The sequence below is a fragment of the Dermacentor variabilis genome, chromosome 10, assembly GCF_050947875.1.
Source record: "Dermacentor variabilis isolate Ectoservices chromosome 10, ASM5094787v1, whole genome shotgun sequence".
Taxonomy (NCBI): Eukaryota; Metazoa; Arthropoda; class Arachnida; order Ixodida; family Ixodidae; genus Dermacentor; species Dermacentor variabilis.
Window position 1 is genome coordinate 51,201,199 of NC_134577.1, and position 20,019 is coordinate 51,221,217.

General features: G+C 47.3%; 2 protein-coding genes across 3 annotated transcripts in view; one reads left to right on the forward strand and one right to left on the reverse strand.

Moving 5' to 3' along the window:
* Window positions 1-3,046, reverse strand: part of LOC142560537 (BRISC and BRCA1-A complex member 1-like) — a 31,386-nt gene extending 28,340 nt beyond the window's left edge. Inside the window, exon 1 of the mRNA XM_075672714.1 lies at window positions 2,688-3,046. Within this exon, the coding sequence (XP_075528829.1) occupies window positions 2,688-3,029 (342 nt within the window). The 5' untranslated portion in view covers window positions 3,030-3,046. The remainder of the gene's footprint in view (window positions 1-2,687) is intronic.
* A 437-nt stretch (window positions 3,047-3,483) lies between these two features.
* Window positions 3,484-20,019, forward strand: part of LOC142560538 (membralin) — a 235,722-nt gene continuing 219,186 nt past the window's right edge. The window contains exon 1 of one of the 2 annotated variants that reach the window (XM_075672718.1): window positions 3,484-3,852. The gene's annotated coding sequence lies outside the window, so the exon portion shown is untranslated. The remainder of the gene's footprint in view (window positions 3,853-20,019) is intronic. The other variant, XM_075672715.1, reaches the window with a different exon arrangement.

A 20,019-nucleotide genomic window follows, 5' to 3' on the forward strand; every position in this document is an offset into this window, starting at 1 on the left:
AATGGAGCTTTTGTCAGCAAAAGTGCCATTTTTGACAGATTGTGCAAGGGCTTGTGAAAGGCTCACTATAATATCGCGCACATGACCACTTAACGCTCCGAAGATTTCTCCATCCAGCTACAGTGGACTTCTCAATGTGTTGGCTAACCAGTGACAGTCAAATCAAAGTGCTCTGACCACACAATCTTCATGCCGTTTTGCTTGCCACACTTTTGTCGTTGCCTTCTCATCCAACGACAAAAGGACATCAAGGACAACATAGGGGAAATTACTTGTACTTACTAATTAAATTAAAGAAACAATAAATTAATGGCAATCAAAGTGGATCAAAAAACAACTTGCTGCAGGTGGGGAACGATCCCACGTCTTCGCATTACGCGTGCGATGCGATAAAAATCGGGCCTCTCGGCTAACCCCCTTTTTTGTCGTTCGAAGCACATAAGAGTAATGCTGAAATGCAAGTGGACATCAACTGAAGAGCTTGGAAAAGAGCTTCCCTTCCCATAAACAAAACTTCGAATAAATGTTAAATATAGTTTCTACCTTTAGCAACTCCCCTCACCTTCCTTGTTTTGGTGTCCGAGGAATCTGGTCACATTAGTCATGCATAGCATTCCTCTGCAAGTTTGACTAAAGTAAACTGGAGTAAGATCGAGTAAGCAGAAGGCTCTATTGACTCGCACCTTAATTTCAGTGGCTTTTTCCGTTGCCCCGGAAATTAGTGGAATTGGCAAAAAGAATTTTTGTCCACAAATGCAGACAACGTGACTGAAGGGGGTAGGAGATTAGTGCTAGGCTGCACTATTGCAACATCGCTCTCAGTTAAACTAGAGCACCGCAACACAGCAGCTTCACCCTACAACATGATACGCAACTTCTCATTTGGGCCACCTTCATGTAACCTTCCATCATCTCCATCACATATCCACTAAAACTAAACCCAGCAGCTCACGACCGTAACATATAATGGGCCACTAAGCAGAAAAATGACTTCTGAATCAGTAAATTACCCTTCCAAAATACCAAAAAACACCACTCTCACTGCAAGAACACGCTTGGTAAGACAGCAAAAACGAAAAACACAGACAGGTGGCACTGCCGACACCAGGTCACCGTGACATTATGGATTTTGACAGCGCCCAGTAAATTCTTTAGGGGTAAATATTGGCTACACTGTGTTCTAAAGGAGCCAAAGACTGAATCTGGGAAGTTTCACAAACTTTACTAAGCCAATGTGGCCCAAATTAAAAAAAAATACTTTGAAATCTACGACGTCAAACTGATGTACCTTCACTGGGGTTCCAGCTAGAAATTCAGAAAGTGACACTGCGTTTCATTTACTCTGGTAATAATCGACCTATTATCGTTAACTTAATGACAACAGAGTTTTCAAAGAATAATTTGCCAGTCTAAACTGATTTGTTGTTTTGCTTTAGTGTCCCTTTAAAATTTTGGGTACGGGGATACACCACTGTTCATTATTCAAAAATGTTTATACTTTCGTTTGCTCCAATTTCTAAATTGGAGCAACTAATGCCCTAATGCTCTATCATTCTTGACAGTAATAAAATGAAATGAAACTTATGGGGTTTTATGTTCGAAATATGCACAGAGGGTTATGGGATCGCCACATTGGATGGCTCCAGATCAGTTGTGACCAGCTGAGGGCGTTAAAGGGGGCGCTTGAATATGAGTTCACGGGTCACATCACGCACGCACAGGAAATAGATCGGAGATCGCACCCTCGAACCTCGTGCTCATTAGCATAGCATTATTATTACTTACAGCACACACTAAAAACACGGACACAGAAGAGAGTCGAAACACGAGCGCTGCACTAAAAACACGGATACAGAAGAGAGACGAAACACGAGCGCTGCACTAAAAACACGGATACAGAAGAGAGACAAAACACGAGCACTGTGCAGATGTACCGACTCGCCCAGCTAGCTACCGTACATCAGTATAACGCGTCACTGAACCATTACAGAGGGCATACGCAAGTCCGGAAAGTCACGGGTCAGGCTACAGGATCTGCGCGATCTACACTCGTCAAGCAACGCCTCGCCGAGCGTTGACATTAACGGCACGGGCACGCGAATATGGAAACAGTTGATAGCAAAACCGCGTTTCTCAGTTTCAGGTTTCTCTCTAACGCATTCGGCGACGCCATTTTAAGAACTTCAGAGTCGATGCTAGTAGAGTGGATTGCCAAGATTTTATATGCGGCTGTCGTCCGCGCTTAGTAGTCAGCAGAGAGCGCCAATGGAAGAAAACGGTTGAAACGAAACTGATTTTTTTTTTTTCTTCAACGACGGGACTACAAAGTACACTCGTGTAAGATCATTCAAGGAAGGCTATGTGCAGGCACGCAATCAATGCTTTGAACTCCACGTATCCCGTTTCCCTCCGACTGTGCGTAATTCAGACATACAAACAATCATTGCCCCCTTTCAAACAGTATCGCACGCTGTCCTTGAAGTCTTCATTATCCTAGCCTTGCACTTCAACTAGTTCTAAACTTATGCTTTGACATTTGACGACCCGAAGTTCCGATGAGAGCGACCGTCGGGACTTCAACAACCGGAGGTGCAAGAGAGATATGGAGGGGGTGGATACGTTTTTGGCCTTTGACAGACAAACGCGGTCAGCTACTTTCACCCAGCTTAAAAGTGACCGGTTCTTACGATTCTCTCAGGGCAGTTCATTTTCGGCAAGGTCCTCTCGACGGGCACATTTTCCCTGTCCACAGACGGGCCCCGGCTAATTCTAGAGTCTTTCACGACGTTGTCCGAGTCCGAACCCGCCTGTGCTAGGTCGATCTTTACAGCGTCCCACAAGTCGCGCGGACTCGACGAGTCGCTGTCTTCCTCGCTGTCATCGATACGCGAGGGCACCTTGACGTGGACGACCTGGCTCGTCGTTGGAGCGCTTTCCATGGCTCCAGCGCCAGCTCGGGCTGCTAAGAGCGTCGAGTCTTCCGTACTTTCGAGTCCAAAGTCGAATTCACTCTCTCTGGCTGCCGCCATGTTTGCGGCGGATACGCGCTCCGCAGAGAATGGATGCGTTCCGTTGTTTCAAAACACTGCAAGTTCGCTAATACAATGACGTCACATATTGCACGTGTTAAGCGACAACGTAAACAAAAGGTATTTAACTAGCAAAAAAGTTATTCAGAGCAAAATAATGTTTAATTAGTAATGTTATTCTTGTTTATATTACAAAAATGTACAGGTATTTTAAGTTTAAATATTTAATGTGACGTCATTCTTGCAAAGAAGGACGCGCAAGTTATGCCACATTATTTTAATAAAAGCAGCAAAAATAAACAATAAAAAATATTTATAAACATTTTTGAAAATAAATATTATAGTAATAGTTTTATTGCACTTATTTTAGATAGCTTAAGTTTTTACAAGATATTTATTTTTGTAGCAATACTGATTGCTGCAGTCCTATTGTTTCTCCTCTCCCTTTTTTCTGCCATTTTTTTCTCTCTCTCATTGGTAGCCCACGGCCGGTCTCCCATTGAAATTTACGCGACAACGACGGTGGCGACTCGACTTCAGTGCGTTTTCAATGACGCAAGTAGTCGCGGCCACCGCTCGCCGTTGTGGATGACCCAGAATTTGGCCCAAGGAGAAGCGCACTTTGCGGTACCGGACTCCGCGGCGGTTCTCTAAAAGTTACCGTCGATCGCCCAGCGGTGGTGCTTACGCAACTGCGACTGTGCGCGGCCCAGCCCCATCGTGCCAAGCTTGGTCGCGTTGGATATTTGTACGGAAACAGCAGCGGATTTCAAACAACACGCCTTCGCACAGCACCAGCGCATCAGTGCTCTCCGCCGATCAGGTGGGCAACCTCCTTCTTGTTTCGGTTCAACGCTTGGGAGTCTCGGATTCTTAACGAAGCAGCACTACATGTAGCCCGGATCGCTCTGATGTGACCTCCAACATCGTGTTTATTTTATTTTTTTCAGTCGCGTTCAACGCAGCTCTCGTGTTTGCTTTGTACTCTGTGACCCTGGAGAATCGAGGCGCTTGTTTTCGAACCCGCGAGCTTCAGTCGCGCGCTCCTATTTCGCGGACGTTTGCGCGACGACGCATTCGTGCAATAGCCGTTCGTCTTCAAGTATTTTCTGAACCGTTATTCGGGGTAGCTCTCTTTTCCGGAGCTACATTCTCGATGCTTTCGAAAAAAAAAAAAAAAAAGCAGTTGCTGTGTTTTGATCGCGCGATGGCCGTTTCAACGCTCAACAGAAGGGGTCATAAGTTGTCTGTCATTGCTAATGCTGGCGGCGCCTGCAAAGTTATCGAGCGAGGTAACGGATCGTGCCTCGAAAGCCGTCGGCCATCTACCGCTACACCGGTCGCAGACCTCTTGGTGCGGCGATCATCACGCCTATCCGTAGTCGCGCCATTAAAGCGAAGCGAAACTAGCGATGACACGTAAGGCCGAGGTGTCCTTTGCGAGATATACGATGTGGAGCCCTAATCCCATAATCGGCACCAGCGATATCTTCCCTGTACATACACTAATACGGAAGATCTCGTTGTTTGGGGCTCGTAATTCGATCGCCAAAGATAAAAAGAGTTCAATCGCAGCCGTTATCTGACTGTACGCGTCACCAGCTGTTTTTACTCCGCCCCTCACGTGCCGCCTGCATGATCGTGTTTTCGCAAGTCTTGGGGCTTCATTCGCGCACCTCTGCCGCAACGGTTTTGCACAGCCGTAACTAGCTACGAGTCGGTTGCGTTTACGTAAGTTTTCTTGTAAACGTTCTGCTAAGCTCTCTATTCGCGGTTTCAATGCCTTCTGTCACGTAATTCCCGTACACGGGAATTGCAATGGCAGGAATTTTGCCTCGTAGTTAAAGACAGACATGCCGCTCGTTTGTCGCACCGAGAATGTTTTCCGTGTGCCGTACGTCGGCAGATGTGCCTGTTTCGTTATCTGTTATGTTCTTATCGCAGTATTTCTGCAGGCATAACGGTAGTTTCGCAGGTTGTTGGCGTCACTGTTGAAGCGCGATGCTATGTTTCTCCTAGAGTGGCTTCTCCCCAGCGCATGTGTTTCAACCGTTGTGCCCCGTTGCGTGAACGTTGGGACGGTGCTCGATCACTAGCGTTCATCTAGGTGACGTGTGAAAAAGCCCGGTGTTTTCCTGAGGCTGCAAAACACTGGATTGTACCTGGCAAACGTGGCATATCTCTTTTCCACATGCGAGTGTATAAATGTAGTCTACAACTGGCCTTATGTTCTGCTTCGTTCAAAAGGCTGAGCCAACGTTGTTAATGCCATATTTTTTTTTAAACGCGTAACCCGTAACTTCCAGTAGAGAGCAGCGCGTGACCAATTCGTGCGTAAGTTTGTTAATTGTTCGCAAAGACAACATAAAATAACTGCGGCGCAGTGACCAAAGTGTGTTAGAACAATCGTGATTACAGTAACCTTTTACTGACAGCATTCAATTAACATTTAAATGTAACATTGAATAAATATTTAGTGTTACACAAGATAGTGTTGAAGGACTCTGTTAATACAACTGTAGGTGGAACTCCAGTTTTTAAGGTTATGCATCTGTTGTTGAAGAGATTCTAAATGTTACATGAACATTTAAATGTAGCATAAAACGATATATGTTGAAAGTTTCAGTTATACTATTTTCTAACAAATAATGTTAGCACTACATTCCTAAAATGTACAACCGTTATCGCAGTGTTATGTGTGCTACTTGGTACCACAATCTCTTGCTGTTCTGATACTAACCAGCTGCATCAGCGTTACATTTTCATCATCCAGCGGATATTTTTAAATTTTTTTTGACTAATATGTTTGGTTTATTAAAGAACAAGTTATATGTGCACTTATGTTCAGGAGAAGGTCCACAGTAAGACTGTCAGGGACTGTTAAACAATTATACATAAGCAAGATTATGTAAATATGTAAATATGGCAGTTATGTAAATATCGCAAGCGAAGCCGGAAGTATAGCCGACCCACGCTCGAGTCAGTTCGCAGTTACACTTTCGTTGTGCGCCCAGATTCACAAGAGGGTCCACTCACACTAATTAAGGACAGTACGTAAGGAGCCGAATTCCAGGCCGAAAGCCGCAGTGAAAGGCTGCCTCCGTCTAAGATCCCTACACTGTTCGCGAAAACAAAACTTCGCCACTCCGACACTTCGTGCTGGGGGAGAGAGAGAGAGAGAGAGAGAGAGAGAGAGAGAGAGAGAGAGAGAGAAAGAGAGAGAGAGAACTTTATTTAGTCGCCTGCAGAGCAGTACTGTATTCGCGTTTTCCAAAAACGCTTGAAGGCGCATCTTAAGTCGGTTTTCTCCGAGGCCAGTATAGAGTAACAGTGCGCTTGTTTGGTCATGTCCGCGACATCGAATGCTCTGGGTTCCTTTATTGCTGTATTCCATTTTCTTCTTTATTTCATCTTTCTTTATTTATCATTTCTTTCCTGCTAGCTTGCTGCGCTACACTATAGTTGTATCGTTAAATGCCGCTGTGTTGTTAGGTCTGTGTCAAGGTTTTTGACTTGGAGAGCGCAGAGGCTATAAGTCCCCTCAGGGTTTTTGCTTGTGTCCTCGACGCGACTTGCCTTCAGATAAGATAAAGGGTTAAGAGAGAGACAGATAACGTTATCTTTTGCTGTGTCTGCGACTCTGCTGCAACCTTGAGGAGCGGGTTTAGCGAGACCTCGCTCCACGTGACACGAGAATGCCGTGCGTTTGTAACGCGAAGGTGTTGATTCCTGCGAAAGGAAATTTCCTTCATATTCGATGTTTTGATAGTGATAAGGTGGCACCTGATTCGCGACAGGGGAGACAAAAGCTGCAGGACGTGCGAGTTTTGAGCGTATACGCGGCACTCGGTCGAGCACCGGCAGGGAAACGACGAAACTTGACTTTCATTCCTACATTCAGTTCGGCACAGCAGGACAGACATGCACGAGGCAAACGTGAAAGGGCATTGGCAGTATAATACATGCAGACGAGAACCAACATCTGTCGTTTAATGCGCTCCTCTCTTTCCGAGAACAACTAATGTCGGAATGGAGCTCGCATCCTACGCGATGGCGGACGCTTATGACGTCACGGGAATCATTTCCATCGGTCGTGTCTCATCGCTTTCCACGGTACTTTTTAGCATTTATTTTCGTTACTTGCGGGAGAGGTGTCTCGAATATTCTAGAACAAGAAACAAGTAATATTTTTGAACAAGGGGACAACAGTGTTCGTACATGTTAACGTTCGTCACTCGCTAACGGTATACATTCGACTGGTGTATATATATATATGCCCCGCTCGGACTCGGTTTGCAGCGATGCGGAGCCCTCTTGAGACTGGAGCCAGAGCACAACGTGCTAGCAGCTCCCAGAACAATCGGAGTAGCCACGTCACGTGATCTAATTTCCTTTCGATCGCGGTCGCGCTCCCATCTCGAAGGTGAGAGCGCCTCGGAGCGCCCTAGCGCTCCCCAAGCTGGAGCGCGGCGCTCTGAATGAACAATGAACGCGAATGTGTTGCGAGCGCGCGAAAGCGTCCAGTCGAATGATTTACTCCAGAAAAAAAGAAAGAAGAAAAATAACAATAAAGCAAAACGAAAAGAAAGCGCCACAGTAGAAGTTAATATGAGTTTAATCATAGAAAGTATAAGGAATAAAAAAAGAAAGCAGAGAGCAGGCGTCATTAGTTCTCCCTTGTAAAAAAATCATGAATGAAATTTTATTGCATTTAAATATAAAGTTTCTTAAATGCAACAGAAAGTCAATAGAGCGACAGAACTTGCACAATGATATGTTTAAAGGCAATATACGAGTTCCAATAACGAGTCTGTGAATTTTTAAAAATCACATTCATTGAGAATATTCAAAGGTTTTCGAGGCGCAGAGGGGCTGAGAAAGAAACCTTTATAGTGTAACTGCTAAGCAGAAATCGAGCTTTTAGGGGACGCAGATCCCGTGCCAAAAAAGCTCGATTTCTACTCAGTGCGAGCGCTCAACCTCAAATATAAGTGGGACATTGCGTTTGTCGCGAAAAACTACTGCACTATAGGGCTTATAGTATACAGCAGGGCTGCTGCAGGGCTTATAGTATGCAAAAGTATATACAGGGTGTCCCAGTTAACTTGGACCAATATTTTAAATATACCCAAGAGCTTTAGAGAAATCGTACCGACTGCATAGTAGCCGCAGTCGTATGTACTTACGGCCAGTATTTGTTTCATCACGAAGTATTACTTAATTACTTTTCATTTGTGAACTTTTAAATTATTGCTTGAATCGCAAGCATGTCAATTACAAAGTTGAAGGGCACCTCAAATAACCTCTGTATCAAGCATTTGTTAAGTGCTCAGCTTTGCATCGTTGGTTTTTCCGAGAAAAAAAAAGAGCGCGCGAAACGTCCAACATACGAAATAGATACGCGCTCGCGCGCCGCTACTCAAGCGCCCCCAAGCGAATAGTCACGGATACACGGCTTTACCAGCGGCGGCATGCAGCTCGATACAGGGCGTCACGCTATGTGATGGTCGCGGCATCAAGAGAACACGCCGCTGACGCATTGATAAGCGTAGCGGAGACTTGTACGATGCGGCGATAAGAGAATGCAGCCGTATAACTTTCAATGGCTGCTTGTAGGCGCTTGAGTAGCGGCCGTGCGAGTGCGCATCTATTTCGTATTTTGGGTATTTCGCGGGCTTTGGTTTTTTCTTGGAAAAAAAAGACAACCAGCACCACTTCAGCACGAAATAAATGCTTGATTCGGAGGTTATTTAAGGTGCCCTACAACAATGTAATTGATATGTTTGCGATTCAAGCAATAATTAAACAGTTCACTAATTGAAAGTAATTAATTAAATAATACTTCGTGATGAAAAATATACTGGCCGTAAGTACATACGACTACGGCTACTGTGCAGTCGGTACGATTTCTCTAGAGCTCTGGGGTATATTTAATATCTTGGTCCAAGTTAGCTGGGACACCCTATATACATAGCGCAGTAAAGAGGACGATAAAATTATGACCTACCGACAAGGCTCAGTCGAGGCCTTATTGAGATCATTTGATAGCCAGGTACCGCATGGCTGTAAAGTTCGGTGAGCTACGCCTTCAGTGAAACGGAATAAGTGTGCGTACACAAGGAAGTGAATTAGCGTGGCCGTGTATACGGTTGACACGTGACCGCGCGCGGCAGCATGGCTGATCCTTTACCGTGTCGCATGTCAGCTATACGGAAAAGCATTTGGCCACAACTGAATCTTTCCGTGTGGCATACGAAAATGTAGGAATGCTGAGATTTTGCATTGTGGAGCTTTATCTGTGCTGGCATTTCCGCATCAGCCCCACGACGACGCGGTAATCGCCTCTGTCCTTGCTCTTGCTCTCTTGTGTCCGGTGAAGTGATTTTTTTTTTATTGTCCGGTGCAAAGACTTACCGTACATACGGCGAGGCGGTGTTTTCCGTACGCGGAGAACGCTCTCTGCAGCGGCCGAGCACTTCGGCGAGTTGAAACCGTGCGATATAGGGCCGGACTTGAAATATATAGCAATAAAATAAAGCGCAGCCAAAAAAAAAAAAGAAAGAAAGAAAGCTGCAACGGAAACTTCAGGGACGACTCGGACGAGTCACCCGTCCGCAAGGGTTGCACTTCTTTTATGGCTTGTCATACGTGTAAGCGAATACGGGTTTGTCAGCCCGTTCGACCGCGTTCACTTAGAGCGCAAGGCACATATGTACGCCACATTTTGGTTTGCATTCCTTTGATTGGCTCATCACGTGCCTGCAGGTCAATCGGGAGTGTGGAGACGCGAGTTACAGGACTCAGCTCCGCATTCTGTAGAACGTTTCTCCATTCTCAGCAACCCACTTCGGCTCACTAAAGTGAATGACAGTGCAGCCTCTCGACAGAAGTGGTGCACTGCGCTTCACCGACACTGCACGGCAATTCTCGAGACTCGTAGCGTGTGCTTTAGCCAAGGGACGGCGCTGTCCTCAGCTCAGCCGAGTGGAGGGAAGAGCGTCGATCGAAGGATACTATTGAGTATACGGAGGTCAGCCGCGTGGCCCCCACAAGGATGGCTCACGGACGGCTGTAGGAGCAGGAAAGAGATGAAGGTTCTAGTATGTGTACGCTTATTCCGGCAATGGCCAGCCAGTTTCTACCCGGGGGGTGCGATTCCGGCGCTGCGGCGTATTCCGCCATATTGTCGAATTCTGCAATGGCGGCGTGTTCAGCCAATCAAGGAGGCGGTAGGAGCCCTTTGGGCCAATCAGAGCTGGCATGATGGCGAACTCGGCAGTGTGCGGAATACTATACCCCAGCTGGGCGTTTTCGATAGCGTTCGCACACACCAGCTAGAGTTATTATATATATATATCGTGTCATGGGCAGTGCTTCGGCTGCAGCGGCCGCCAAGGAGCGCCTCACAAGAGCTGTGGTTGATCTCACTCTGGTTGAATTCCATGTCTAAACAACGTTTTGTTGCGTGTGATCGTGATTAGTCGGAAAAGTACGGCCGAGTGCGCGACGAAGCGGGCTCCTAGCGTACGTCATGTCGTCTGTGAATGGAATGAAAAAAATAATATTGCATTCTTACTTCAATTTCATGTTTGATCGCGCACAGTCGACGGCGTAACTTGTTCGCAAATATTCGTACTCTTTAAAGAGTGACAATTCGATTTGAGAACCTCATCGAGTAATGTCTGTTTAATTCGAGGACCGAATCGGATATGACCAGCGTTCGATTCGTTACTCCAGTGTTTCGAATATTGGCACGCCCTATAGTTGGCAAGATAAGTATACGTTAGGAATATTGGTGTCGCACAGACCGAAAACAACTATAGAGTGACGACGAATAAAAATTCTACACATAACCGCAGGATGGTCTAATCGTGCGCGTATTATTGACAGTGAAGGGCAGAAATAGAAACCAAAACTTGTGTATTTACGTTAAAGTCGCATAAGAGCTTAAATATCGTGCCGGTGCGCGGTGTAACGCGGCTGCCACCTCGTTTCAAGGCGGCGTTCGCTGACGATCGTCGTTGTCGTCGAGGCGGCGTTGCTTGGGACGCGATGCGGCGACATCGAATAAACGTAGAAGGAAGCCACGCGCTCCTGTAGGATGAGATGCGGCCACTCGCGAATTAAGGACACGACGCCAACGTTGTCGAAGCCGCATGCCGCACGCTTCTTTTCTTTTTTTTTTTTTCGTTCTGTGCCATCGCCCGTTGTATAACCTTGGGCCCAATTTCGCTCCCTCCCACTTATTCGCTTCCTGTCCTTTCTTCGTTCTTCCCCCCCCCCCCTCCCGAAATGAATGTTGGTGTACCTTCGTTCGTGTAGCTGTGTATATATAAACTCTTCTCCGTTTCTTACCAGGCTCTCTGCTTTCTTTTTCTATATGGGGAGGAGGCTTGCATTTATTGCATGCGCCTGTATTTCTCGTCCAGCGCATAGCGGCTATAATTGCCATGCAGATTATACGCAGCCGTGTGTGTTGCCACGGTTCCACACTTTGTCTTTGACAAGGTAATAAGAGAGAGAGAGAAAAAAAAATCGACAAAAAAAAAATAAATGGATCCCGAAGCGAGGAAGCGTTATACTAGCTGCGCGCAGTGGAATTTGCGCACGCTTGGTGGATATTCTCAGAGCTGGCTGCGCGTCCTGCTGTTCAACGACTCTTAAGCGGAGAGCGTGTGTACTTTATAGGGGCTGTTGAGCTCATGCACAAGACCAGCCACTGTCCGGCTTTTCTTTCGGCCGAGCAGTTTCTCACATTTTGCTGACGCCGGTGTTTAATTAGCGGCGCCTCGCGCAGAGACCTTTCGCCCCCCCCCCTTCCCTGCTCGCCTTTTAATTAGTCAAGGCGGCTCAGTTGCGAAACGCCGCACGTCGTTGATGACGCAGTCAGTGACGCTATAGCACCACGCTCTATAGACCGTTTCACGCGTGCCGCGCCTGCAACCGTTGAGCCCTGTAATTCATGCAGCATCCCATTGAGTGTGCTTGTCCGTTCACAATGAACGCGCCGCACGACGCATGCCAGAGAGCTCACGCTTGTGATGCTGGCAGCTTCGAGCGCGCGGGCAGGTCGTTGAATTCAACCTGCGATTAAAGCCATGAACATGGCGGCTGTACGACGTGTTTCCGGCTTCGCTCTCGACGCCTGGGCGCAGTGCACGGAAACATGGGCTTCTATAGTTTAGCACCCAGAGAGCCATCTCTCAGGAACGGGGGATTCGCGATTTGGACACAACTTATAGGCAAGGCTGTGAACTGATAAAGTAATACTTATAAAATTCCTAGTAAGCCTGCGGGGGGGGGGGGGGGGGGGTGCGTGATGGGAGGAGGCTTGGGGATCACAAAATGCACCGAAAAAAAAAATAAAGAAGTCGCTAGCGAAGTCGTTCTCGAAAATTCGCGCAACCGTCGAGTTTCGTCATTACCACCGAGATACTGGCTGATGCGCGCACGCGCGCTGCTCGCGTTAGCCGATCTGGACGAAATCTGCGCGCGGATTTTGGATGCCGTTGTTTCGTACTACATCCGCAAGCGGTATACACAGCGCTGAATCCAACACTGCAGTTGTCCGCAGTTCGTCCTTCTTGCTTTTAACTTCTTCATGTAAACCAATATCTTTTTTTAAATCTCTAATTATTAGCGTCGTTCGCCCCCTAATTTCTGCCGTCGTTTCGATTTAACCCGTGGCGACTGTTGCTGCCCAAAAGCCATCCACACTCTAAAATAATTTATTTTTATTTTATTTACAGTACACCCTGCAGCGCCGAAGCATTATAGCAGGGGAGTGGGTACAACATGAAGTGACTATATATATAGTTACACTACACCCTTGAAACTACACCCTTGAAACTACACCCTTAAAACTGCACCCTTAAAACTGAAAAAAAAGAAAATGGTGTGAATGCGTCGATAACTAACACCCTTAGGGTGCGAGTTATAGCCACATTTACACCCTTTTTCACTTTTAAGGGCGTAAATTATTTTACAGAGCAGCCTTACGGCGACACGCATGTTCAGAAGTGCCTATATATATATATATATATATATATATATATATATATATATATATATAATGCCATCGAAATTGTAGAAACGAAATGAAGTGTAGGTTTCGACCTGTCAAGCGCTTCGTTGCTCTGAAGAGAAATTGTGGGCTCCTATAAGCGCGCAGCACGACTTAACCACATTGTACCACAAAGAGTGCAGGATCGCGTGATACCAACTCGTCCACTAGGGATGATCTTATATAGGCCGCCGACCAACGGAAGAGCGAATAGAATACTGTTGTTTGCATGCAGTGACGGATGATGCTCACTTTGAGTGTTTATCGTTGGTCGGCAGCTCGACAAAACGTTTACGTATAGATTATTATTATTATTATTATTATTATTATGATTATTATTATTATTATTATTATTATTATTATTATTATTATTATTAGGAAGATTCTGTGGAACGCAGGGACGCTTCTAACATCTTACTTCTTAACGTTTATTAAAACGTTACGAGGTGTCGCTGTTGTAGCTGCGCCTATAGTTAGGGTTTGGGAGTTTTAGATTGTCGTCCTTAAACGTGTTGCGCCATTTGCGGAATGTGCCGGGTTAGCGAGACGTAAACGTGAGCGTTGCAAAAGGCCGTGTTGTTGATATAGCCACGTTTCCAGTGCATCGGTGTTCCGTGAAGGGGCTAATACGTTTATGCGGACAAGCTAAGTTTCTCGGCTGTTAGCGTTATTGTTATTAATTAGTGGCGCAATTTATGACCGTGTTGATATTTAGCCCAGCAACACGTATACGTGCTAATCTACTGTCAAGTTTAACCTTTCGTATATACGTGTCTGGCCTATATTATGCCGCCAGCTATGAGCGCGCGATTTCACGAAAATCTTAACAACTATTTTGTTCTCTTTAATGAGGAAAGTGCGCATTAATGTGGCACTAGCGTGTAATTAACTGCGGTAGGCAGTGGCCTTAACCCCGGTTAGCATTTCCGTGCCAACTCCGGTAATTGTTACTTTCTTTCGAGCGAAATGTGTGTGTGTGTGTGTGTGTGTGCGCGTGCGTGCGCTGTCTGCTTATTATTTGGGGTTTTACGTGCCAAAACCACTTTCTGATTATGAGGCACGCCGTAGTGGAGGACTCCGGAAATTTTGACCACCTGGGGTTCTTTAACGTGCACCTAAATCTAAGCACACGGGTGTTTTCGCATTTCGCCCCCATCGAAATGCGGCCGCCGTGGCCGGGATTCGATCCCGCGACCTCGTGCTCAGCAGCCCAACACCATAGCCACTGAGCAACCACGGCGGGTTCGTGCGCTGTCTGCTCTCTGTTTTGTTGTAAAACCTGGCTATATATAGCTACGTATCCGCGTTGGATGGTTATCACGCCTGCACAATTTACTGCTGCGTGTGGTTTACACGCACTAAGACGGAGCTCTTGACTATAATTATTCATAACAAGGTTTGAGTATCTCGTAACGCGGTGGTGTCAAAAACAGATTTTAAGAAAATGTGTATAACATCATAAATAAACGAAAAATAGATGTGAATAGATAAAATTATGGCACCGCATCTCTCGGAAACTTCGCTGAATTGGAAAGGGCGCGGGAATGTTCGCGGGCGCCCTTATGTTTACATGCGCACCCAACGCGCGGACATTTTTAGCTTCCATTTCGTCATTGAGAGCGGCTTTAACTTTGTTTTCTGAGCTACCGCGGCATGTGTGTTTTCGCATTTTTCCGCTTTCGTCGTCTTCGTGGATGTTTCCTTGGGCGTGCGCGTCTGTTTGTTGTTTCTTGGTATTCCCAGCGCAGTGCATGACGCTGTGCGGCCAACAACAAACCACAGTTTGCTTCTTTGCTTGTTTGTTTGTTTGTGCGATGATTCACGGCCAAAGCCTTACATAGCGTTTCGGTTTATATATCGTTATTTTTTTTTTGCCTGTTTATTTGCGCACGCGTTCTTTGCAAGCGTGCGCGAAATGACAAGAGCGCTTGCTTGCGTAATACCGAGTGAAGTGGGCGATCGTCGTGCCGAATTTCATGCTTGGCGTTCCATTTCGGCGAATAAATATACGTATATGCGGTTGGGCGCTCTGCAACTCTTTGCGGAGTTGTATGCAACGTTTACCGCAACCCCAGATGGAGGATAGCATGCGTATCTATATTGTCGGCGTATGCCGGGAGCCCGCAGGAACTGCATGCAACCGTCGTGACGTTCACGCCCATTGAAGTCTGGAACGCAACAGGCATTGCAATCAGGCTATGCAGTTGGTACGGATCCATCAACTTCGGATGGCGCAAGAATGACGAGCTACGCGAGACAAGCGCTATCTGTGGTTCACCGTTTTCCTTATCTCTCGCGTTATAGGTAGATGACGCATTAAGCGGACCAGTGAGTAAGAATACGTTATTATGCTGCCAATCTCTCTTTATTTTTCTTTAAATCGTAACATACCTATTCGTAACATATCTATATGTGAGAGTTAACGTGTACGGCTGGGCGTAACATTTGTATAGAGCGACCCCTTCTGGGGTGGTAAAGAAACCTCCTTTTGTGAGCACGTCTGGCAGTGACCCTTCCTGTCCGCGGACCGTTCTCGTGAACTCGGGGTGACGAAACGTCACCGCTTGCGTGCTCGCGTATAGCGCGGGAGCGTACTGCGCGCACAATTAACAACTGCGTAGGCTTCAAACCGTATGCGCGTTATTACCCGCACGTGTACCTAAAAAAGAGGAAGTATACACACGACACGAACTCTCCTCGTAATTGCGGCTCCTTTTGTACTCCAGAAAGCTTCTGCGTATGCGGCCAGCTTCTAGCTTTTCTCTTTTCTCTTCTGCCCTCCTATACCCATTGCGTCGTCGACCGTCCGTGTGAACCGGAATAGCGTCGGGTGACGTCGTAGCGGCGAGCGGGAGTCGTCGCTCTCGTCTTCTACGACGTCGTCTCACACGCCACCGGTCAATTACACCCGTGGGCCGGAAGAAGGTGAAGAAGAAGCCGTTCTGTCTTTTTTTCTTTTTTTTTTAATCCTCGGAAGGAAAGACGAGGGGCCTGGGCCTGCGAGGGGCCGACGGTGGTGCAATTTCGGGGCCCTCTTTGAACTCGGAGGGGCACGTTTTTGCTCGCAACAGTCGCGGTCTCGCGCACCTGTGCCCGTAGCCCGGCCGTGCGCGGGTCGGTCCCTTTTTCGAGGCGCCACCCCCCCCTCTTTCGTTTTTTTTTTTTTTGTCTCCTGTCGGCCGGCGGTCTCCTTTCTTCTGCCCAGTCTCTTTTGTCCATTGTGCCCGGCACCGCTATACTGCACGGCAGTGTAAGTGTGAGCCGGTCCCCCCTTCATCCGCCGTGGTTTCTCCAACGGGACACGTGACGAATCAGGAAGTGTGTGCGGGTGTGTGCGTCAGTCGCACTGTGTGTGTGTGCACTGTACACGTTTCTTCCGTTTGTCCCGCGGGCGACAGGCTTGCGCGTCGCTGCGCAATTGGGTACGGACGCGTATACACTGTTGCGAATGCGCGCCTATGCAAATTGAGTTGGTCTTAGTTGAGCGTGGGATGCTGGAAAGGCAAAACCTCGTCGCGGTTTCTTTGTTCCTTTTCTTGTTTTCTTTATTTTTTCCCTTCTTTTTGAACGAGGGAGAAGGCAGAGTACAGGCACTCGTGAGTATGCGTGTGCTCGACGACGGTCCAAAGTGCTCAAAACCCCACACAAATTACCAATAGCCGAAGATGCGCGGCAGCGCAGTGGTTATGAAAGCGGAAATTTACACTCACCCGACTGTAACGCGAATCTTCAGAGGAAGCCCAATGCGGAGTTCCTCAGAAAGAAAGCATCGCGGCCGAAGGACACCATGTTTGGGCCCGGGGATTGAACCCGTTGTACCAACGCTTTTCCTGTGCTTCGAGTTGTCCGATGAACTGGGCCTCGTTCTACGATCGGCTGTAGCCTCCTATAGCTTAGAGGCTATAGCGCTACCGCGCCCCAGAAAGGCGTTGGTGCCGGGTTCGATCCCAGGACTAAGATTAATTTTTCTTCACCTATGGCGCTCTCTTTCTTCGTGCTGTATCGGGTGGAGGACAATTTTCCCTTTTGTTCGCCTTCCTCCATCTTGCAGTTTTCCGCAGGCCTTGTTTGCCCTGCAGCGCGGCCATTATTAATATGTATGGCTCTCAGCTGCACATTATATTGCGGGGTCATGAGTTCGAATTCCAGTGGTGGTGGTGGGCGCAGTTTTCTTTTTTTTTTCTTTTCATTATGGCAAGAGGAAAACTGAGTAAGCGGCCGGCGTGGTTGACCGCGGTCAACCACGCCGTGAAGTCGCCATTGTGCGCGCACAATGGCGACTTCACGATGAGGGTCGTCGGCGTAATGGAAATGATGGACCGGTCGCTGGAAATGCAGTTTCGAGCCTCTCATACGAAGCATGAGCTTTTAGCTTTTAGCTAAAAGCATTTAGCTTTGGGCCAACTACAATTTTCCGCTTCAAATACATCTAAAACGTATAAATGCTCTCACGAGACAACCGCTTGGGCGATTAGAATGAGATTTGTTGAATTTGAGAGAGCAAGTTGAAATGTAGTTAGTTTCGGCAGCCTAACTTTTATTCATGGCGCCATATCTTTTTTATAAGAAAGCGTTGAGAATCGGCTAGTAAAAAAAAAAAAAAAACGTTTGAAGCGCGAACTTTATAAATCCGCAACTTTGTGCCAGAAACGCATGTCGCAGTTCCGCAAGCTATTTCTGTCGGAGCATCTCAAGTGGACAAATGTGGTGTGCGAGTTTACAACGTACGTGACATTGTCGCAGTGTCCGCGATGGTTTTGCAAATGTACAGCTTACAGCTTAGTGATATGTTTCAGAGCACTGCGTAATACATTAATTTAGTCTACTTTATTTAGACGTCTCATTAGCTGCTGTTTACAGAATTGCAATAAGTATCGCTCTTCGTGACTGGGTTACAGAGTTGTGAACTTGATATCCCGAGTTTTCTCGAATTTCGGAATTTTCAGGAATGTTTGTCTAAAAAGCGTGCTTTGTGCAGTCACTAGATTTAAAGTTTTCTGTTAAATGCAACGAACCTCATCAAAGTTGGCGCACTGAATGTCGAGCAATACGACTTGTGCCTTCCCATGTATTTCGATATCATATAGCTCAAGAGCTAAAAAAAATTAAGCTTTTTCTAACTGTTCTTGTAGTGTAAAAAAAAAAAGTAAAGCATCCTGGGTTCCTGTACTTTAGTGAAGAAACACGCTTGACAATAAATGTGAACGCGATTAAGGTACATTAAAATTCTCGGGATGACTCGACTCAAGAAGTGACGAAACCCATTGTCTTTTCTGGTTACGCGTCTTCTTGTGCTGTTTTAATAACGCGAAAGCAGCAGCTAGCTCAACAAGCTGCTGTCGAAAGAAAAACCCCCAGATAGATATAGTATGGAACGAGCTTTGGATAATGGAAAAGTTGTTAGACTATTCCATTCTCGGTTGCAGCAGCAGCAGCCGTCGTATACACCCGAAAGCCTGTGCGTTTCTATCAGCGAACTTAAAAGTTCGCTCGTAGAGCGCAGGGGCCAGTGCGCAACTGTCTCGTGTCCGTTATCTCGAAAAGAAGACACGCCAGGAAGACATGCGCGCAGCACAATAGACAAGAGTTCTAGAAATAGGGGACCCCAAAGTTAGGGGTCGCTGTCGGCTCGCGGACGTACAAAAAGAACTCGAGAATATATAGTGCAGAACAACGCAAGGGCTCCTCGATCACTAAAACTGTACGTGTATCTGCACGTAAACTACTATTACGCGGGGGATCCGGTCATCTATCTCTACGTTGGGGAATGAACGCGAAGGCTGCAGTGTTCGTGCAGTCTTTTTTTTCTTTTCCATTGTATTCAGGTATAGAGATGACGCGAGTCGGCGGCGCCACTCTGTCGCGGCAATGCTGCACGCGCTAGCTGCCGGAAGAACTGGAAACACGCGGGGTGGGGAGGGGAAGCGTTAGATAACGGCTCGCTCGCCCCATTGTAAGCGTACACCGCCAACACGCAGGCGCCGCTGAGGGCACCGCGCGCGTCTTGGGTCGGGGAGAACGCGTGCGCGAGGGGTGACCTGGCAGGTGCGCACCGCGGGGGCCGATGGGAGGTGAACTCCCTCGGCCCCCGTGTTCGGAGGGCGCAGCAGAAATAGCTGTCGTGCCGCTATAGGGTGTGCACCCCCCCCCCCCCCCCCCCCCCCCCCCCCCCCGCCGTGCACGCAACATGCGCACGCGTAGTATCATGACGTCGACGGTGCGTGGACTATGAGTTTGGGCGGTGGATGACGAAATATTTAATTTCTTTATTTTCCGCACCCCCCCTTCTTTTCCCCTTTTTTTTTTTTCGGTGGAATATTCGGTGATTTCGAAACCAGGGCAGCAGCGTTGCGTGCTTGTTGACGGGCGTGCTGAGGGAGGCTTCGCGATGATTTCCAACCTGTCAGTCGGGAGGAGCACGCCGGTTCAACTCGGGGGCAGTGTCGACGTAAATTTCGTTGCTCGTTTTTTCCACGGAAATGTAGTGGGGGAGCTGCACTGCCCGAAGCAAAGGTTCTGCGTTCGATAGCTTGCCATTCTAGAGATAACCCTCTTGGCTATAGTGTACGTGACCCACGGACTTTCCGAACTGGTTGCTATAGTGTGCTTTTATTGTTAAGCCCACGTGACCCACGGGCAGTGCTTTTATTGTTAAGCGCTCGGCAACACGTCTGTATGGTAAGGCCGTAGTTTATCATTAGTCGTGCCGTATAGTGTAATTCCTGTGTATATAAACCTCATCTCTATAGGCTGTCGAAGTAAACGTTTTCTGAGGGCGCACGGTGGGGCAAAGGGCGGGACCGTTCGCACGCCGAGACAGACACCTCTCTGCATGCAGTGGGCGCATACATCGCGAAATCCACGGCTTCCTTTTTCGAGAATCGAACCCTCGACTTCCAGAAAGCTTCTGTGTGTGCGCGCGCGGAA